Genomic DNA, 22,057 nt, shown 5'->3' with positions numbered 1-22,057 from the left:
ATATAGGGAATGGGAAACTTCAGTTGTAGTCACAGTCGTTGAGTGTCAATGGGGATAATGTGTATCTGAAGCTTTGCCGCTGCGCAACAGAAGCATTGTCGCGAGGGACAAATGAGCATTTGCCCATCCGCCCATCCGTTTTTAAGATTTGGTCATCCTATCATTCCCATGGTGGGCGCAAATTCCTAACAGTAACCATGAGATAAAAGTTACATGGGAAAAATTGGCTTGCACCAATAACAATTGCATTTGCTTTGAGAACTTACATTGATTTAGAACCGACATCGCATTGATATTTCCACACTTCCACCCAAAGTGAGATCTCCATGAAAAAATAGCCAAATATGTTCCAGCAATCCTGAAATATCTCCACAAGTACAGGGTTGGTAATGGTCCACAAATTGCCTACAATTCAGAGGATTTATACTTTAAATCATTTTAATTCCCTATAGGCTTCTTTCTTTCCTCTTTGCACTCTTAACTAATAATTTTACACAATTCAGCAACAATCAAAATTCAGGTTTAAAATATCCTACAAAAATTTGGAAAATGAAGATTGCAACCTCAGTAATGATATCCGACAATATGACGATGTTCTGCGGCGTGGATATTGTAAGCGCTCAACTTTCAAGCATATGGCAAGGAGATGATCCTTTCAATTACATATATCCTGTTTTCGTCATGCAGATAGCCGTTGCTTGCCTATTTACATCAACCGTAAAGTCCTTGTTAGAACCTATCGGTCAGACTTCTTTTATCTCACAGATGATTGTATGCTTCTTGATTAATTCTTTCACATTTCCTCTCCTTGAAAATACTCATTCACATGCATTTCTCGCACCTTTCTAATGAACGGTTTTGAATTTGCATGGATCAGGGTGGGATAATGGTAGGTCCTTCGTGTTTTGGCCGCACCGGGCTCTTCAAATATAGAATATTCCCTCCGAATTCCATGTACATATTTGATAACTGTCAGTACTTTGGTTCCATGTTTTTTCTATTCCTTATAGGAGTGAAGACAGACTTAACCATGCTTCAGAGGTCAGGGAAGAAGGGATGGCTTATAGGTCTATTTTGCTTCTTCTGTCCTTTATGCCTTAACTTATCGGTTTCTAAGATGATACATCATAACGTAAAGTTAAATAACAAAGTGGCTGAATCCTTTGACAACGTAGCTCATCTAATGTCGCTAAGCTCGTTCCATGTCGTGGCTTGCTTCTTAGATGATTTGCAGCTCCTCAGTTCGGAGATCGGGCGTCTAGCAATGTCAGTGTCAATGATAAGTGGACTTTTTAGCTGGTGCTCTCTATTCATTAATTATACAACTATGACGAGCATACAAGCCAAGAAATCAAATGCGTGTATATGGATAATTTTGAGTTGTTGCTTCCTGGTGCTAGTCATCACTTTCATTTTGCGGCCGATAATGTTTTGGATAATCAGAAACACACCAGAAGAGAAATGCATAAAGGAAGGCTACATATTTTCCATACTTGTGATGGTTTTGTTGAGTTCCTTATTTGGGGAGATTGTAGGTCAGCATTTCTTGCTTGGACCTATAATCTTAGGTCTGGCTGTTCCTGCTGGACCGCCATTAGGAGCTGCTATAGAAGATAGACTCGAGTGTTTCGTCAAATCAATACTCCTGCCAATCTTTATTATCTCCTCCACACTCCAGGTGAACGTTTTTGAAATACAGCGACAAGAGTTTCTAATCTTGGAGTTCATAGTTTTTATTAGCTTCTTAGGGAAGCTCTTAGGGTCACTCCTGCCTGCTCTATACTGCGGAGTGCCTTACCAAGATGCCTTATGGCTAGGGATAATCATGAATGTCCAAGGAGTATTAGATATCGAGTTCTGGGTATGGGCAGTCGGTCTTAAGGTAAACATATCTATAGTACTACAACTAAATTTTTCATGAGTTAGGATCCATCGACACCACTGTCCTGCCATTATTCTCCTATAAGAAGCAGAATATGGGCATAACAGTGGCGTCAACGGATTCTACCTCGTAAGGTTATCACATTAATTAATTTTTGCTAAGTGTTACTATACTTGCAGCTTATTAGCCAGCGCATTTACACTTGCCTGGTTTTGTCAGCGGTGATTGTAACTGGAACAATCTCGCCATCGGTGAAATTCCTGTACAACCCTTCGAGAAGATGCAATGCATACAAGAAAAGAACTATCAAGAACTGCAGCAAACGGAATGTAGAGTTTCGGATACTTTCCTGCATCTACCACAACGAAAATGTCCCCACCATCCTAAATGTCCTTGAAGCTTCTCATCCAACAACATATGGTCCTATCTGCATTTACATGCTCCATCTAATACCACTTCAAGGTCGAGCATCACCTCTACTTGTTACTCATAAGAACAGCCAAAAGGAAGATTCTTCAAACAGTTTTAACCCGTCTTCTCACATAATCAATGCCTTCAAACTCTACGAAAAACAAAACGAGGGGACAGTTTCTGTAAATTCGCTCACTGCAATCTCACCTTACAGTACAATGCATGATGATATTTGTTCGGTCGCGTCCGAGAGAAGAACATCTTTAATAATCTTACCTTTCCATCATCATCCAAGTTTCAGTAGTACGTCCCACTTGCCCACATCAATCAGAAAAGTGAACCAGAACGTTCTTAAGACGGCCCCTTGTTCTGTTGGTCTCCTAGTAGATCGAGGGTCACCACAGCGAGCGCAAGCATCAAATAAAAACGACAAATCTCCGTATCTTGTTGCAGTAATCTTCTTGGGTGGTGAAGATGATAGAGAGGCACTAGCTTATGGTGCTCGCATGGGAGAAAACAGTAGCGTGAAACTAACGGTATTCAGGTTTTCTATTCGCAGGGAGAACCCGGATCCAGCTTCAAATGCGGACATGTTAGACAATCATAGTATAGATGACTTTAAGAAGTATAGTGTAGGTAATGAAAATGTAGTGTACCGAGAAGAGGAAGTGAAAGACAGTATAGGGATCGTTACGGTGATCACATCCATCGAACACTCGTTCGACCTTTTAATACTGGGAAAAGACCATGACCAAAACTCATCATCAGATCTTCTTCGAGGTCTAGAGGAGTGGAGTGAGTTCCCAGAGTTAGGGCTGGTTGGAGACATGCTTGCTTCATCTAACTCAAATTGTAATGGATCGATATTGGTGGTTCAGCAACAATCCTCAGTTGATTCAACCTTGCTCGATAGCCCTAAATATTATTTTGGTGAATTAGCCTAGGGTAGTTAGTATAGCTAAATGGGGTTACTCGGACCCGTTGCAGTATAATAGCAATTCTTCTTTCTGTTGATGTGCACATTCAACCAAGTATCGTAAGAAAATTGTTCCATAGAAACGAAACTAAATTCTAGTAGACAAAATCGTGAAAATTTCATATTTAAATATAAATTTGAAGTGCAGATTCCTCTTTTAGATGAGTTCTATATGCATTGTGGGAGAGTCTGAGACCCTTCTGCACTTTCCTTATGAATAAGCTTTCCGCAGACCTGCCCTTGGCCAATTGCAAGGCCGGTCCTTGCAGTTATGACATTAAAAAAACAAGAGCTCTGAAAACAAAATATTAACTTCGGCACAAACAAATGATCAGTGTATCCTTGATTTCTCTAGAAATCTTTTGACTCTTAAGACTTGGTACAAACCGCGTAAATTAACCATCCACCTGGCTAACACTGTAGAAAAAAACATTACACGGTAGAAGTTTCTTGCAAAGAAAAACTGGCCGCCTTAATTGAACTTAGACAAGTTAGGCTGACACTTAACTACTCAAGCTAATAAGTCCCTCAAAGTCAAAAGATCATCATAAGTGGTGCGATGAGCCAAATGAGAACCTAGTTCAGTAATACCGAAAGTACATCATCATATTTTAGTTCGTTTCTATGAAAGAGAGACAAGAAAATGGGTAACAACCATCGTCCTTTAAATTTTTTCTCTTGGTTCACATTTTTTCAATTTCTACAGAATTAATGGATTCTTCCGGTTCATATGCAGCAAATTTGATTAGAAGAAGTACAAGTATTGTTCTTCTAGTAATGTTGTTTATGATAATATATGGTGTAGTAGAGATCAGAGAAAACACTGTTAGTAATTCTTCTTATGTTCATGGAGAAGCCATTAGTAGTGGTCATCCATATCCTACTCGAAAGTTGATGATGGTTGTCCGTGATGGATCAACAGTGGAAGCAGAGATGGGACGAGCACGGATGCTACGTGTGTCTAGGAACCGGTTTCCTCCTCCAAAGGCCAATACAACTCCATACTTCTCTCCTCCTCCTGTTCCGGTACGACGGTCCGCTCCTCTTCATTATAAATAAAATGGAAGTCCACGGAATTTTCATTGTATGTTAAACTCCAAGAATTTATGTAAATTGTATTACTAATAATTAAAATAAATGATATTACATAGATTTCTATGAATCAAAGATATGTACTTTAACTTGATTAGATTTTTCCAACACAGAGATTAACGTTTCACTAAGCTTGCTGAGTTGGAGCGTACATGGGTTAATCTGTGAACACGAATTCTAGTCTCATCCAAGGGAAAAGAATCCTAATTTAATTGGGGGCCATAAAATCCAATTGGGGGCCATGATATTTTATTTGCACCCCAAAATTTTCAGGGGCGTATTCATCTGATTATGAAAATATTATTTTATCCTTGAGTAATTTTTTTTCTTCAAATAACGACCCTAATTAACGACGCTTCAAAGACAATAACGACTTTAAGGGTCGTCATATACATAATAAAAAAATAACGACCCTTTGTATTGATCTTTTATATGACGATTCCAAACTGTCGTACATTTCCGCCATTAAATACTCTTTGAAAAGATAACGACTCTTTTATAAGAAATAACGACTGTTTACAGTCGTCCTAAAATTGTCGAAACATTAACGATTGTTTAGTGTCGTCACTGAAACATTAACGACTGCAGCAGTCAGATAACGACTCTTTTATAAAAAATAACGACTGTTTAAATCATCGCTGAAACAGTCTAAACATTAACGACTGTTTAGAGTCGTCAATGAACCCCTTCAATACCATGACTATTTTTCATACTGATCTGGGCAAAAAAAAATAAAAAAAATATCCATGATCTCAGTGGTTTTTCATACACATATGGATAAACAAAAAATTTGAAAAAAAAAAATGTTAAACTCTAATTAAGTAAGATTATCACTAATTAATTAAGATTATAACTAATTATGCAGGGGCTTTTTAGCCATTTAGAAAAAATTGATAAGGGGTGGCCCAAATTAGGGTGGGGTGACCTTTTTTGTCCTCTAGTGCATGGCTCCCAATTAGATTTCGTGGCCCCCAATTTAGCTAGGAAAAGAATGTGTGGTCCCTAAATGGTGTAACGAGACTAAGTTATCCTGGCTAAATTGTGGCTATGGTGATTAATTGGGGCCTATGGATTTCTTCATCCACCCGATAGAGAATGATAACGGGTGTCTAAAGTGTATTAATATACTAGATTACCCTTATACATTCTTAATAATTCCTAAAACAAATTCTAAAATCTAAATCATTTCTATTAACAATCTTCAAACAAAAATTAAAATCCAATTCATCAAAAAAAAATAATTAAAAGCTAATCACAAACAACAATTCAATTCTCTATTTTTTGGTTTTTGAAAAAAAAAATCGGCGACAAACAAATTCGAGTGATTGAGTTAACTCCCTTTAATCCGTTGCTTTAGAGAAACTCAACAACAATTTAACCATGAATCTCTGAAATTTCTTCATCTAATTTTCCGAAAAATCAACCCAGAATCAGTTTATTAGTGGACTAGAATAAACCGATTGTAGTTGATGTTACCAGGAATCAGTTTTTGGTGTACACATACATAAACCGATTCTGGGTTGATATGATGAACATCAACCACAATCGGTTTATGCTAATGCACACATAAACCGATTCTGAGTCCAAGTTTGGATTTGAAGAGAAACCAAGAATCGGTCTTTATGTGCCTCACATATAAACCAATTATGTGAATATCTAGTCTTTTGTATGTTTTTTTTTTGCTAGAATCGAATTATGTGAAAGACCATATAAACTGATTCTAGTTAACCCATTTTTTTCTTCTAGTTAATACTCGATCACAAAATGAGTATGAAATCATACTCGATTTCAGTTCGAGTACAAGTGAAAATAGGGTTATATCCGAATTGAAAATGCATATGATTTTGCACCCAACTTGAAAACGAGTATAATTTTATACTCGAATTGAAAACGAGTATGACTTCTCAAACGATTTGAAAATAAGTATGAAATCATACTCATTCTTAACTCGAGTATATGTATGGAGTAGAATAAATGTTAGTTGTATTTGATGTTTAATGTTGAGAGGTGAATTCGTGTTTAGGTCCTACCCGTCCTGGCCACACCAAATAACCTCACTATACTAAGAATAGCAAGAGAGAGAGTTGTCTTTCCATTGTATCTTGTCCTTCTTTATATAGACTTTCCAAAAGCCCCTTCCTTTTATGACATCATGCCATGTGTCCTAAACTTCTTTAATTACTACTAATGACATTCCTTCTCTAATAAAACCTCCTTCTTTCCTATTAATTCTCCCCTTGTCCTTTCCATCTAATAGACACTTTCTTGGTGTACTTGGGCTTTAGTCCCCATGTCTCATGTTGGTTTTTCCTCTATTTTAGGGGCACACTAGCCCGACTAAGGGGTGATATTTTCATGTATCAACATTAGTCCCCTAACTATTGGGTCAATTTTTAAATGACCCGATAGTCAAATCATCCTTCATTCTCGATCACCACGCGTCGCATGCAGCGGGACGGTTATTATGCTATTTATAATGACACTTCCTCTATATATAGGTATCGTTCCTTCTATTCGATCATCCGCTTCAAACACCTCGTTTTTCATTTTTGTTTCTTCCTGTAGGATACTTTACTTAAATGGCTCATTCCCTTCATTGGTATGTTTTATCCTTAGCGCCTATTCCTGCACTGGTCTCAATGTTCAAGGATGCGGAACTGGAGCGCCTGTTGCTAGTGAAGGCCGAAATTAAGGCGCTTCGCGAACACAGATTAGCAAAAAGGGACTCCGTGCGTGCCCAGTTCGCGGAACGTCATGAAGCGCATCAGGCGGCTCAGAGGGCCGGACACATGACATCTACCATTCAGCACGCTTTTGATGACGATGTTACATCTCGGTACGCTGCCAATTCACTTCTCATGGACTCCTCACTAATGACAGCAACTATAGATCATGCCATCGCTGATTGTCGTTCGTGTACCTCTGACCAAGTGACTACGCGGCTCCCGGGGAACACTCTGTCCCTAGCGGCTGTCTCAGCGCTTGTAAACTTGCTCTATCCCAAAGATGAGCTCGCGCGTTTACTAGCGTTAAAAGAAGAGGTGGGGGCGCTGTGGGCTCTCAGGAGGACTCGCTTAGACAAATCACGTAGGGAGTGTGATGAACATGAAGGCACTCAGGCCACCATTCAGTTTGATGAGGAGCGTTTAATGGCGGAAGCCGTGGATATGAACATTGCCCGTTGTCGCGAGTTGATAGTTAGTTAATGGTGCGTGTCGTTTTTGGGTGGCTTATTTTGCTATCTTTTTTTTTTGTTCACTTGTTTTGGTATTCTGTCTCTTGTGGATTTTCTTTGATGTTAGTGCTATTTATTGTTTGTTTCTTTGCTTTTTTTCCCTATTTCTACTTTCCCTACCCCTCTGTCTCGTGGATATTTCCCTGCTGGTCTTTGATCTCTAAGTCCCCGGGACTCGTTTCGATTTTTCCTTCCCTGTAGAAGGTATCCCAGAGCTGCCTCGGGAGCATCGTCTCCTGTACTCCATTGTCAATGTGAATCGACACGTATCTCCACATGTAACGAAAGGGGGGGGGGGGTATGGACGGTAACTGCATCGTGAATCACACCCTTCACCTTTATATACAGTTCTTCACCCTAGTATGTTTACTAGTTTCTTTTCAATTTCATTTTCTCCTTCTCTTGGTCAATCATATTGCCTGCATGGCCGACTCTCTTCACGGATATGTATTATCCTTGGCACCTGTTCCCATGTTGGTTTCGGCGAGATTCAGACGCTGTGAACTGAAGCGACTTCTGCTTGTGAAGTCCAAAATCGAGGAACTTCAAAAGCAGAGGAAGGTAAATAGAGATGCCAAGCGCGAAAACTTTAGGTTACAACATGAGGCGTACCATACTGCTCAGCAAGTCGAACCATCAGTTCGCGTGCCATTAGGGATCCAGCAAGCGCTGGACGAGGCTATTACCGCTCGCGACGCGTCCAATCAATTATTTACAGATTCGACGATGCTGATGGCTACAATAGATCGCTCCATTTCCGATTGCCATCTATGGATTTCCGATCAGACAACTTCACCACTTCTTGGACATACTCTGACCTTAGCGGCTGCGTCTACGCTCGTACCTCACTTCCATCTTGAGGACGAACTGGCGTGTTTATTAGTCCTAAAAGAGGAAGCGGGTTTGTTATGGACGCTTCGATTGATTCGTCAGGATAAATCTCGTAAAGAGTACGATGAGCATGAGGACACTCTTTCGCTTGCTCGTGAAGCTGGAGCTGAGGATGGGGTTATTCAAGACATCCATCATTTGGTGCATGAAGCTGATCAGGATCTTCGTTTGGCCACTGCCCAGTGTAATAACGGACGCTACACTTAGTTCCTATGTTCCCTTTTGTATTTGTTTTGAATCAACATGAATAGTTTTTGCTTTTAAGTTGGAGTATTTGTTTCTCTGTTCTCTTCCCTTTCTTTCTTCTCTTTTTTTTAATGCGCTTACTTCAATCCTCTCGCGTTTCTCTCTCTCTTTTTTTTCGTGAGAGGGGTATGCGTACTCCCTTCCTCTTTTATGAGGGGTTACCACTGATAAAAGAGGGTTAACTCCCTAGTAAGGTGCCTACTCCCCCTTCTTTTTGTTGAGAAGGTGCCGGGTGTGGGCGTTAGTGAAACGCGCCTACTCCCCCTTCTTTTTTGTTTGAGAAGGTGCTGGGTGGGGTGGGCGTTAGTCAAACGCGCCTACTCCCCCACCATTTTTTTTGGTTAAAAAGGCGCTAGGTGGGGTGGGCGTTAGTGAAACGCGCCTACTCCCCCTTCTTTTTGTTTAAGAAGGTGTTGGGTGGGGTGGGCGTTAGTGAAACGTTCCTACTCCCCCTCCTTTTTTTTTTGTTAAAAAAGCGTTAGGTGGGGTGGGTGTTAGTGAAACGCGCCTACTCCCCCTCCTTTTTTGTTTGAGAAGGTGTCGGGGGTGGGCGTTAGTGAAACGCACCTACCCCTTTCTTTTTTGTTTAAGAAGGTGTTGGGTGGGGTGGGCATTAGTGAAACGCGCCTACTCCCCCCACTTTTTTTGTTTTGTTAAAAAGGCGCTAGGTGGGGTTGGCGTTAGTGAAACGCGCCTACTCCCCCTTCTTTTTTGTTTGAAAAGGTGTCGGGGGTGGGAGTTAGTAAAACACGCCTACTCCCCTTTCTTTTTTGTTTGAGAAGGTGTTGGGTGGGGTGGGCATTAGTGAAACGAGCCTACTCCCCCTCATATTTTTTTTTTGGTTAAAGAGGCGCTAGGTGGGGTGGGCGTTAGTGAAATGCGCCTACTCCCCCTCCTTTTTGTTTGCGAAGGTGCCGGAGGGGGCGTTAGTGAAACGCGTCTACTCTCCTTTCTTTTTGTTGAGAAGGTGCCGGTGTGAGGAGGGGGCGTTAGTGAAACGCGTCTACTCCCCCTTCGAAAGAGTCGGGTAGAGTAGGCATTAGTGAAATGCTCCTACTCCCCCTCATTTTTATTTCGTACGGGTGATGTTGTCGGTAGAGGAAAGTCAATCGGGCGCCTTTGGCTTTCCGAGACCTTTTGCGGATTTGTCAGGTGATCAGGTGCCTTTGGCTTTCCTGAGACCTTTTGTGAATGTCAGTCAATCAGGCGCCTTTGGATTTCCTGAGACCTTTTGTGAATTTTTCAGTCAATCATGCGTCTTTTGCTTTCCTGGGACCTTTTGTGAATTTGTCAGTCAACCAGGCGCCTTTGGCTGTCTTGAGACCTTTTGTGAATTCGTCAGTCAACCAGGCACCTTTGGATGTCTTGAGACCTTTTGTGAATTCGCCAGTCAACTAGGCACCTTTGGCTTTCCTGAGACCTTTTGTGAATTCGTCAGTCAACTAGGCGCCTTTGGCTTTCCTGAGACCTTTTGTGAATTTGTCAGTCAACCAGGCACAGGCGCCTTTGGCTGTCCTGAGACCTTTTGTGAATTCGTCAGTCAACCAAGCGCCTTTGGCTTTCCTGAGACCTTTTGTGAATTTGTCAGTCAATCAGGCGCCTTTGGATTTCCTGAGACCTTTTGTGAATTTGTCAGTCAACTAGGTGCCCTTGACATTCCTAGGAACTTTTGTGAACCTGTCAGTCAATCAGGCGCCTTTGGATTTTCTGACACCTTTTGTGAATTTGTCAGCCGATCAGGCGCCCTTGGCTCTCCTGAGACCTTTTATGAATTTATCAGTCAAGTAGGCACCTTTGGATGTCCTGAGACCTTTCTGTAGATACGTCATGTTGGATAACTTACTTTTATTGCTCTGGGCAGATGTTTACATGATGCGACTTCACGCATAAATTTTTTTCAACCACTTGCCGTTAATAGGCGTTTTGACTTTGGTTCCGTTCATACGCCTAAGCTTGTAGTATCCACTTTCTACCACTTTCATTACCATAAACGGGCCTTCTAAATTTGTAGCAAACTTTCCATCACTGGCGTTTCTTTGTACGTGTGGGGCGATCTTCAGGACTAACTCATCCACCTTAAATGCTCTTTCCCTGACGCTCTGGTTATAGTAATTAGCTGCGCGCTTTCTGTATGCTTCCGCGAATATTTCCGCTCGCGCTCTTCTTTCCTTTATTGTGTCTAAATGGGCGAGGTGGCTTATTTTGTCAAGTGTGGTGTGGCTAGCCATTTCTACTCTTGCAGATGGGATCGTTATTTCTGCAGGCAATATCGCATCTTCTCTGTAGACTAGAGAATAAGGTGATGCTCCCGTGGAGCTGCGCTTCGAAATCCTATATTCCCAGAGCGCTAATGGCAGTTGTTGATGCCATGCTCTATGATGATAGTGCACTGTTATGCTAAGGATCCGGATGAGCGTCTTGTTAGTCGCTTCCGCCTGCCCATTCCCTTTGGGGTAGTAGGGAGTTGACGCGTGGAGCCTTATATTGTAATGGCGGAGAAAGTCAATCACGTCATTATTCACGAACGATTTTGCGTTGTCTTCCCTGATTATCATAGGTGCGCCGAACCTGTAAATGATTCGCTCCTTGATGAATGCATCTATTGTAGCTCATGTGTAATCTTTAAGGGGTATTGCTTCGACCCACTTGGATGCACACTCCGTGGCTGTTATTATGTATTTGTGGCGTTTTGAAGACATCGGGTTAATCGGTCCTGTGAGGCCGAGTCCCCAGCTATGGAACGGATATGGTGTCACTATGTTGCGTAGTAGAGTGTGAGGTGCTTGGATCATATTTCCATGTGTCTGGCAGTTTAAGCATTTTCGAACATGTTCCGCGGTATCGCTTTTCATGGTTGGCCAGTAGAAGCCTCCCTCATAAAGTTGTAAGAACAGTTTCCGCATCCCCTGATGTTCAGCATCGTGAGACCGAGTCATTACCTCTAACGCCTCCCGATCCGACATGTACTGTAACACGACGTTACCATAGCTTCTGCGATAAAGGACGCCCTCGTGTATGAAGAAACGCGTTGCCTTATTTTGGATTTTTAGAGTCGCCTGCCTGTCACTGGGTAACCTCCTGTGCTGGATGAAATCGATGTAGGGTTTCCTCCAATCTTCTTCTTCGATAGCGCAGAATTCCGCAGGCTGCGGTGGAGCTTGACAATCGGCGCAGCTGTCTTGGAGTGCTGCCGCTTGAGATGACATGCTTTGCCAATACACACCCATCCTTTGAAGTTACATGTAGAGGCGGACGTCGCCGGTTTTCCCACATGTTTCCGCGTGCAGCTCCTGGAGAAGCTTCTCAGCTTCTCTCTTATTCACACACCTCGCAAGGGATCCTCCGTCTGCCCTATAGTACAAGGCTCCTTGGATCACTAAGAATTGCTTCAAGTCTTGGGTGGAAATTACTCTTCCTTCATCCATCCTGGTCAGGTCTTCAATATATACCCGCCTCCAGTCGTCTGTTTCCTCGAAAGACCGGTCCTCTTTCCAAGTGTTGGGCAGCTCTTTTCTTCGTATCGTGAAAGTGCCTTCTTCCTCGCCATTCAATTTTACTTTGCTCGCCAGGGTTTCCAGGGCATCCGCGTGATTATTTCGGCCTCTACCAGTATGGTCTAGAGTCGACCCCGTTTGGTTCATCAATCTTTGGGCCTCTGCCCGATAGGGCGCTAAGTGCGGTTCTTTGACATGAAAGTCTCCATTCACTTGGTTCGTCACGAGCCCCAAGTCACCCTTAACTTCTAGGCTCCCTAGATTGATCTCCTTCGCCATTCGGAGTCCCAAAATCAGTGCTTCATACTCCCCGACATTGTTACTACATGGGAAGTCCAATTTGAACGAGTATGAGAGCAGATCCCCTTGTGGTGCTTCAAATACTACTCTGGCGCCTCCGACAGTACCATATGATGACCCGTCAAAGAACATGGTCCAGGGCTTGTCAATGTCTGTGGCTGCCACTTCTCCGGGTATATATTCGTGCACTTCATCATCCCCTTCTCCAAAAAACGTTGCTATGAGATCGGTTATTGCTTGTCCTCGAACTGCATTTGGGCGTTGATATTTGAGCTCGAACTCCGACAATTGTAGTAGCCACCGGGAAGTTCTTCCCGTTAGGACAAGTTTCGAAGCTAAGTAAGCTATAGGTTTCGCCGCCGCTACTACGATGGTTTCATGTATCAAAAGATAAGGCTGTAACTTCTGCGTTGCGTATATGAAAGCTAAGCACGCCTGTTCCACGCGCAAATATCTTAATTCTGCATCTCGCAGAACCCGGCTGACATAATTGACATGCGATAACTCGTTCCCTCTCATATCTTGTGCGAGGACTGCGCCTATTGCCGAGCTGGTAAATGTTGTATAGAGGTAGAGAGGGACTCCACGTATTGGGGGATTAAGGATCCTGGGGCTGACAAGGCATTGCTTTACTTTATCGAACACGGCGCAATATATTTCCCCCCATACAAAGGGCACGTCTTTAGTAGGGGGAGGAATGCAGTCATTAGCTGCGCTAGACCGGGAAAGAAGCGTCGAATGTACAATATCCGTCCTATGAAAGCTTGCAGCTCTTTCGTGCTTGATGGTGGTGCCATCGTCGTGATCGCCTCAACTTTGCTCGGATCCACTCGGATTCCCTCGCTAGTCACGACGAAGCCTAGGAATTTTCCCGATGCTACCCCAAAGACACACTTGAGGGGGTTCATTTTGAGTTTTTACTTTCTGCATCTCTCAAAAGTCGTCTTGAGGTGAGATGTGTGGTCCTCGGCCTCTTGTGTTTTAACCACGATATCATCGACATACACTTCTACCGTCCGATGCAGCAAGTCGTGGAATATGGACGTCATGGCGCGTTAATACGTGGCGCCAGCATTTTTTAGGCCAAATGGCACCACCACGTAATAGAAGTTGTCGTACGGAGTTTGGAAGGAGGTCTTATTTGCGTCTGAGAGGTCCATCTTTATTTGGTTGTATCCGCTGAAGCCGTCCATGAAGGAGTACCTCCCTTTTTCTCTTGTTGCGTCTAGCGTCATATCGATGTTTGGTAGCGGAAAATCGTCCTTCGGGCATGCTCGGCTTAAGTATTTGTAATCTACACAACATATGACTTTCCCGTTTTTATTTGTCACAGGTACGATGTTAGCTAGACAAGTGGGGTGCTAGATAGGCTTGATGAATTTGACCTTTAGCAATCACTCCACTTCTTCCTTTATTGCAAGATCAATGGCCCTAGGGAACTCCATGTTTCTCTGTTTCACGGGCTTGAATTCAGGAGATACCCCGAGATTGTGTACCACAAGATCGGTGTCTAGACCCGGCATCTCGTCATAGTCATAGGCGAAGACGTCCTTATAGTCCTTGAGTAGCGCGATCAGGGCTTCTCTTTCCTCCTTATCTAAACTCTTGCTTATCGTGATAAGGCGCTTGTCTTCTTGCGTTCCTATATTGACCTCCTTCATTTTATCCACAGTGAGGTCCCCTGGTGTTCGTTCTTCGGCAACCTTGGCGGTAGTGTCTGTCATATGGTCTTGTAACTCCTCATCATCAATTGTGCTATAGGGAAGCTCGGATACACTTTGCTCTACGCTCTCATCAGGAGTCTCCGCTTCGTACATTAGTATATCGGTGTGATTCTGCACATTCGCGGACACTCCCTCGGTTAATTGCTACAAACGATACACGTACCCTCCATCTGGCTTGGGAAAGCGCTGAAAGCTGGGTTACTCCTCTTGCTTCCTCTTCCTTTCTGTTGGAAACACCAGCCTGGATGGACTAAACATGGACTTGACCGGCTCCGGTTTTTCTTCCTCTCCCCATTTTGGTAACGGGATGAGTTGCACTTCCGGCACTTCTTCTTCTTATTTTGGTGTGTCATAGAAAATTGTGTCCGCCATATATGCTTCCTCTGGGTCGGAGGGGTTACTTGTGGTAGGGATTCGGTAATGCTTGCCTCCTATGTTAGTCTTCACGTACTGGTGGTATGTTGACGCGACCACCCTATGATTAAGCAACCATCCCCGCCCAAGTAACACATGGAACGTAGTATCTTCTTCTAATACATAAAACGGTGTAGGCCCTCGGATGGTACCAACCTTCATGACCAGGTTGCCATCCCAATGGATGTCTGGGCATGTCCTCCAAACCCTTTCACCGTTGTAACTCGCATTTTGATTGCAGACCGTTGCACACCCAGAACGTCTAACGTATGCATTGAGATTAGATTCAGGTACGTGCCTCCATCGATGAAAGCACTCTTTAGCGGTTTCCTGTTGATGTACGTCGTGAGATATAAAGGTCTAAGGTGTTCCCCCGGATAGCAGATATCCTCATTTGTGAACAAAATCTCCTCCTCGGAGAGGAGTCCACAGGGTTTTCCCGCTGCTATAGCCGTTATGGCCTTGGACGCTTCCTTGACCTGATCTTCGCTGAAGCCGAGTGAGTCTAAGAAATGTTGGGTTAACACCGTTTTAGAGAACTGGCTAGCCACACTGTCTGTGTTTGCAAATGTTGGGTTCTCCATATCGACTTCGCATACTTCTTCCTCATTGTCATCTCATGGTTTCCAGACGTCTCTGCTTGGATCATGGGCGATCATCATGACTTGGTGTTGTATTGTTTTTCCACCTTCCGGATCGTTCATCTTAATATCTCCTATTGCCAATTTTCTCTGGAACATCCTCCGAAGGTTGAAGCAGTCGGTCGTAGGATGTTGTATCCTGCGGTGGAAATGGCAATACCTGGCATCATTTGTGTCGATGGCGCTGGGGTCTGTCTTTGTTGGGGGAAAATGAGTTTCTTTGTTTGCTATCCATTTCTCCAATAATCCCACAATTTTTTCTTTGCTGCAGGGAAAGGGTGGTGGAAGTGTCTGCGTACTCCAACCTTCCCGACCATTATTTGCACAAGTATTTCTAGGCACGGTTGATACGGTGTTAACTGAGTTCCGCCAGATGTAATCTGAATTTGGTTCCTCAATGCAGTTGGCGATTCTTGCGGTTGCTTCTTCCAGTTCTACGAATGTGGGAAAGCGAAAATTGACCAATCTCTTCTTAAAGTATGGAGTCATTACTCTTACAAAAATATCACTAGCGCTTCCTCCCTGACATCTTCGTGGCAATCCAAGGTGAGAAGGAGAAACCTGGAAATGTACTTTCCTATCTCCTCGCCTGGGCGCTGATTACATTTGCTCAAGTCTATAGTTGTGACCTTCCTTTTTGCTGAATAGAATTTTCTAAGGAAGAGTGTGGACATGGTCGAACACGAGCCAATGCTTCCCGGTTTTAGGTTATCGTACCAAGTGAATGTCGTATCAGTTAACGACTTTGGGAATTTTCTCAGGCATAATTTCCCATCAGTTGAGCAATCGTTCATAGTGGATAGGAATCGACTGAGGTGTTCCCTTGCATTGCATTGGCCATTGTAGACCTTGAATTTTGGCGAAGTGTAATCCTCTGGGTACTGATATTCTGTGATCTCGGAGGAGTAAGGACTCGCCATGAAGTTGTAGTTGTCTTGCTTTACAATTCTATAATTCATCTCTAAGTATCTTGCCATCGCCTCCTGCGTCATAGCTACAGGCTCTTCTTCCTTTTCCTCCGAGTTCTCCGTTATTTATTTGGCGCTCTTCTCGGCGTTGGCTGCCTTCATGAGTTTTCTCAATTCTTGTTCTCTGTGTATGTGGTCTTCTAGATCCTTCTGCATATATTTGAGAGAAGGATGGATTGGTGGTGCTTCCTAATTTTCCTGTTGTTTATATTCTTCGCTCGTGGTACCTGGTTTTCTTACTTGTGTGATTGGGTCCGACACTATCCCTACTCTCTCACCTTCTGGGTTAAGTGGGGGGATGTTTGGACTCTCCGTCGCGCCTGAGCTGGCGCCTTCTGATTGTGTCATGGTGATCTAGGCACGAGCCTCCGTATGTGGTCTCCAAATGTTAAGAGGTGAATTCTGTTTAGGTCCTACCCGTCCTAGCCACACCAAATGACCTCACAATACTAAGAATAGCAAGAGAGAGAGAGTTGTCTTTCCTTTGTACCTTATCCTTCTTTATATAGACTTTCCAAAAGCCCCTTCCTTTTATGACATCATGCCATGTGTCCTAAACTTCTTTAATTACTACTAATGTCATTCCTTCTCTAATAAAACCTTCTTCTTTCCTATTAATCCCCCCTTGTCCTTTCCATCTAATAGACACGTTCTTGGTGGACTTGGGCTTTAGTCCCCATGTCTCGTGTTGGGTTTGCCTCCCTTTTTGGGGGACACTAGCCCGGCTAAGGGGTGATATTTTTCATGTATCAACATTTAACAACACATAATTTCCCCATAAAAGAAAACAATTACCAAAATCGGTTTATGTTCATGTCCATATAAACCGATTCTGGATAATCGGTTGATTTTCATGTCAATATAAACCAATTCTGGGTAAAAGCAAATTTCAAAAACTTTCTGTATGTTTTTGAAGTTACAATCGGTTGATACTAATGTGAACATAGAACGATTCTTGGTTGGTGTTCTTAAAAAAATTTCATATTTCTAAATTTTTTCATGTTTACATGATTCTTAACACGTGTTAATATCACACCTAACACGATTTTTTACTACTAATCAATTAAATTAACACTAAGTAATCAAGGGCAACTTAGCCATTAACTAAAATAGTTGGATAAGGGGTTTTTAAAGATTATTTCTTAATGACCTTTTTTGGTTTTTAGTCATAAGCCCCAATTAATCACCATAGATACAAATTTATCCAGGTAAGTTATCCTTCTAGTTCACCGAATTGAAGCATACATGTATAATTGAGTTTATGTGTTTTCGTACCTGCCGATTCTGAGTAACATTTTGTCCCACCAGCATACAACTATAATTGGCGGTTTATGTACTCTCCTACTTGCTGGTTTTCAGTAAAATTTTCCCCATTCGGGATCAGCGGTTAAAAACTAATACAATATCGATTAATTTTTCATCAACAAAAATCGGTAGGTTTTACATATATGACCGTCGATTGTTTTTTATGTTCTTTATTCGCGAATAATATCAAGAATAATCAACAAGTATTAAGTAACTTACCTGCCGATTCTGGGTCATACGAAGCCCATAAAACAAAAAATGATAAGTTTTTATTTTTAATAATTATAATGTATGCTCTGTGCTCCAACACGCATCCCTAACTCACAACATCGTAATCTTTATTTGCTTCAACAAAAATTAACATTTTGGATTTGTTTATAAAATGTTCGTTATCCCTGACAAAAATCTCTCTACTACAATTGTAAATTTTTTTGTTTTTTTTTTGTTTTTTTTTTTGTTTTTTTGTGTTAAGAATTACTACAATTGTAATTCTTAACACAATAACTTAATCTAATCTAAAGAGTAATACAATTAATTAACACTAATTAATTAAGAATATTTTTGTCATTAACAAAAATTGGTGGATATGAGATTTTACAAATAACTCCAAATAATCCTTTTTGTCTTATTCAATATGCCTCAGTTTGTCCGTGTATGCCCACCACCAACTGCATCTTAGAAGTACTGTATTATAAGTTGCTCGATGATTTGGTGATGTGGGAAGCTTGCCAATGACTCCAAATAATTGTAAAGAGTTTCACCAATGAATTTGTAAAGACCTGCATGCTCGTCAACTCTATTCGACCGGTTAAGAGATGATTTAGCCGCTCATGACTTGATTTAACTAATTATTGCAAATTAATTAAACGATAATCTGGAGATGAAGCAGTAACGTTGGATAGATGTCGAAAAGTTATGCAAAATGGACTACTCGAACGTGTTATTCAGATACCAGATGAAGAAGAAATTATTTCATTTCTATGAAGGGCAAAATTTAAGTCTCGGACTAGGTATAGAAGTTGGTAGTTGAGTATCAGACATCACCCTCGAAAACTGAAGATCGACGAATACATTTGTAGAACTTCATCAAGAATGTATGTGAAGACTGAACCATTCTCTTTACTCACAAGCTTTACCATTCTATCTATTTGAGACTATGTCGTATGACTTCTTTTATTGCAAAGAAGAAACTTCGAGTCAAGCTTGTCTTGTTAAACATCTCGAAATATGATTCAAGTAATGTATGTTCATTGGTCCTTTTGAAACTTAGTTTGAAACAATTTATTGTTCAAGAACTAATGTTTTGGATGATTTGAAAATTTTCCAAGCAATGATTTTATCATTTGGGAAGGTCTCAAACATCAAAGAGAGAAATTTAGAACTTCTGTAATTTGGATTATGGGTACGTTGGCGAACCATCTCGAAAACCCTAGATATATGAGTTTCTGGAATACAGGAAGGTTGGCGAACCAGTTCCCAAACCTTAACTTCATAGTGGGACAGTTCACGAACCGCGATGATCTGAAATTGGTAAAGGCCAAAGGTTGTCGAATCCATTTCACGAACCGTAGCGCCCAGATTTCACGAGTCATTAACGATTGGCGAACCCGGTTGATGAAACTGGTTCACGAACTGTATCTGTCTGACTCATGAACTGTCTTAATGGTTCATGAACCGATTCACCAACGGTCCCAGTGGATTTTTTGCAGATCTCAAAGAATTATTTTTTTAAATATGTTTAGCATTGCTATGACTCTCATAAACATATTTAAGACATCCATGATCACTTAAACACTTTGTGTATATGCATCAAGATTAAATTTTTAAGTGTTTTAATGGACACGATATTGCTTATTAGTTCAAAAGGCATATTTGCTAAGAACTGTCATTATACACGGTTCAGTACCCGGAACACTGCGTGTATTCTTCTATGTGATTTCAAGACAAACTTTTCAGAAGTTAGAGTTTCATCTAAACAGAGAAAGTGTTTGCTTGAATCTCAAGTTATCTGAGCTTGAATTCTAAGCAACCCTCAGTCTTGAACATCTATAAATAGAGAGAATCATTCAACTGGGAAATTTAATCCCTGACACTTAATTTTTGTCCCAGTTGATTTCTAGAGTCGTCCTCTATTGACCTAGGTTTCCTCTAAGAAACATAATTAGGTCTACGACTTAAAAACTTCACTTGGGGATCCGTGAAGCCAGATCCGACTATCTTTACCTTGAAAATTTGTGTAGCCTGATCTTGCTTTTCTATTATCGAGGTTCTTGTAATCTCTTTCAGTAATGATATATAGAAATCACAAAGTTATCTTCGTCTAAAACTTTGTGATTCCTTAAGATAAAAATCTGAAAACTACTCTTAATTGATTAGTTCACGATTATTCTTGAGAGGTGGTTAAGAACTCAGGCTTCTTAGCTAACTGAGTGTAAGTGCACTGGATTTGTGAGGTTTGGTAGCTTTGTCTATTGCAAACAAATTTCCAAGCCTTGATATTTGATCTAAACAGAAATCAAATAGGCTTATCTGTTAGAGGCACATTGGTAACAAAAGTATTCACTTCGGCTGAAACAAGTCTTAGGAATTAAAGGACGTCAGCTAAGGGAATCAATTACATAGAGCCTTGCGAGGTTCAAGAGATGTAAGGAGCGCGATTGTAACTGAATCGCTTGGAGGGTGGATTCGTTCTCAACTACATTCCATTCCAAAGTCTGATAGTAGGCTAGTGCTCATAGCGGCTTAATACAGTTTGGTGTTCATTCTGGACGAGGTCCCGGGGGTTTTCTACTACTGCATTTTCCTCGTTAACAAAACTTCTGGTGTCTTATGTTTTTCCTTTTCCGCATTATATTGTTTATCTTCATAATTGGATTTACACAGGTTTGTATGTATTCAATCCAACTAGATACGTCCGCTTAATTGTAATCAATTATGATAGTAGTTTCTTGTAGAATTCTTATCTTGAAAGATAGATAACAAGTTTATTACTTGGAATAATACCGATTGAATTATTTGGATACGGCTAGATTGATCTTGGATATTGATTTTTGAGATCGTCCAAGTACTATTCTTAGAGCAAGTCTTATGGTGGAATCCAAGCTATTCCAATCATGGGAAAAGTATGGAATGTCAAGTCTAATGGATTCCAAGTTGGATTATTCCACACTTTTTCCAAGGGATGTTCCAAGGTTCTGTGGAATGCAGCGTGGAATCCAAATGAAACCGCTAAAAAGAATAGCGTAAAACGCTAAAATGAATAGCGCCCAAAAAATTAGCGGATGATTAGTTTTTCATTTAATAACAAACGATTTACACATGTCATGTTTTTATTAGTGGAATCCCATTAAATACGTTTTTATAGAATTTAAAAATCAAAAGAAGATGTGGGACTCTTGCTAATCCTGCCACGTGAGTGGTAGTGGGTCCTTTGTTTGTTATAAAAAACTAAAGATATAAAAATGCTATTTTATTTGGCATTTTGGATCTTTCTGCCGTTAGAGTTGCACTTCCATGATCAATTCCAAATAGTGAGGTGGCATGGAATTTGGAAGATGAAAGTCTTCCACCATAAGACTTGCTCTTAGAAATCAGGTTCACAGACTCTTGTCTATATACATACTGATTGAGAAAGGGTTAGATATATAAACTCTATATACATATTTTCAAGGATCATTCAGTTGGTCTACTTGCAATTGCATTAAATTTTTCCCATACAGGTTGTCGAACGAAAAAGTTTGTGGTGTACTTGGTACCCATGCGTTTTCAATTGGTATCAGAGCAGGAAAACACTGTTAGACTTAATAAGTCTGTGTTTGAAGCGATTTGTATTATAGACATGAGTTCAATATCTATTAATGTACCACCAGCCTTCGATGAAACAAATTATTTATGGTGGAAAACTGTTATGTGTTCCTTCTTACAAGCTCGTGACTTTCAAACATGGGTTCTTGTTGTTAGAGGATACATTATTCCAATAGTCGGAGAAAAAACTAATGTTGTTCCTAAAGGCATAAAACATATAACGAGACTGAAATCAGTGTTGCTAAACAAAACTATGATGGATGGAATGCTATTATACACGCCATAAGCGTAAATCTTCAACATCATATGTCTATATGCACTAGATCAAAAGATGCTTGGAATATCTTAGAAACCGTATTTGAAGGGAATTCTGTAGAAAAGGAAGCACGACTTCGAAACCTAACTTCTGACTTGGAAAACTTTCGTATGGATAATGAGGATTCATTTGAGGAATTTAATCACAAATAGTCAGAAATATCGAACGCTTGTCATTCATTAGGAAAGACTATTACTGAACGAGATGTTATGATGAAAATTCTGAGATCTTTGTCATCTCGGTAAGAGCCTAAGAAACATCTCATCACTGAAGGAAACGATTTTACTTATTCTTTTATCGAAATTCTATTTTGAAAATATGTCTGAAAGTAAATGGTCCATGGGATCTCATCTGAGTT

General features: G+C 41.1%; 4 protein-coding genes across 5 annotated transcripts; 2 read left to right on the top strand and 2 right to left on the bottom strand.

Annotated features, from left to right (window-relative positions):
* Positions 1–480: 480 nt before the first annotated feature.
* LOC113353959 (cation/H(+) antiporter 15-like) lies at positions 481–3,502 on the top strand. Of its 2 annotated transcripts, XM_026597426.1 has the most exons (4): positions 481–742; positions 878–889; positions 1,011–1,882; positions 2,062–3,502. In XM_026597426.1, the coding sequence occupies exons 1-4, from the start codon at positions 550–552 to the stop codon at positions 3,235–3,237; spliced, it is 2,253 nt and encodes a 750-aa protein (XP_026453211.1). In that variant the 5' UTR covers positions 481–549; the 3' UTR covers positions 3,238–3,502. The 2 variants fall into 2 exon arrangements, with proteins under 2 accessions (XP_026453211.1, XP_026453210.1); XM_026597425.1 differs by having other exon boundaries at positions 481–771; positions 878–1,882; positions 2,062–3,500.
* Positions 3,503–3,805: 303 nt separating this feature from the next.
* LOC113353958 lies at positions 3,806–4,431 on the top strand. Its single transcript, XM_026597424.1, has 2 exons — positions 3,806–3,916; positions 4,006–4,431. Exons 1-2 carry the CDS (start codon positions 3,913–3,915, stop codon positions 4,326–4,328), a joined length of 327 nt encoding a protein of 108 aa, XP_026453209.1. The 5' UTR covers positions 3,806–3,912; the 3' UTR covers positions 4,329–4,431.
* Positions 4,432–11,342: 6,911 nt separating this feature from the next.
* Positions 11,343–11,960, bottom strand: LOC113351972. The gene has a single exon (XM_026595864.1). It carries the CDS (start codon positions 11,958–11,960, stop codon positions 11,343–11,345), a length of 618 nt encoding a protein of 205 aa, XP_026451649.1.
* Positions 11,961–11,969: 9 nt separating this feature from the next.
* Positions 11,970–13,046, bottom strand: LOC113351971. The gene has a single exon (XM_026595863.1). The coding sequence runs from the start codon at positions 13,044–13,046 to the stop codon at positions 11,970–11,972; it is 1,077 nt and encodes a 358-aa protein (XP_026451648.1).
* Between the last annotated feature and the right edge of the window lie 9,011 nt (positions 13,047–22,057).

This window comes from Papaver somniferum, chromosome 2 (assembly GCF_003573695.1).
Source record: "Papaver somniferum cultivar HN1 chromosome 2, ASM357369v1, whole genome shotgun sequence".
Taxonomy (NCBI): Eukaryota; Viridiplantae; Streptophyta; class Magnoliopsida; order Ranunculales; family Papaveraceae; genus Papaver; species Papaver somniferum.
The sequence above is the reverse complement of the archived record's forward strand: the minus strand, read 5'-3'. Positions and strand labels throughout refer to the sequence as shown.

Bases quoted from the DNA above. Each gene is read 5' to 3' on its own strand.
- LOC113353959 (XM_026597425.1), top strand. From the start codon at position 550: ATGAAGATTGCAACCTCAGTAATGATATCCGACAATATGACGATGTTC. The intron at 772-877 runs GTATGCTTCTTG...TGCATGGATCAG, and splicing joins CTTTTATCTCACAGATGATT to GGTGGGATAATGGTAGGTCC. The intron at 1,883-2,061 runs GTAAACATATCT...CTATACTTGCAG, and splicing joins TATGGGCAGTCGGTCTTAAG to CTTATTAGCCAGCGCATTTA.
- LOC113351972 (XM_026595864.1), bottom strand. From the start codon at position 11,960: ATGGGTGTGTATTGGCAAAGCATGTCATCTCAAGCGGCAGCACTCCAA.
- LOC113351971 (XM_026595863.1), bottom strand. From the start codon at position 13,046: ATGAGAGGGAACGAGTTATCGCATGTCAATTATGTCAGCCGGGTTCTG.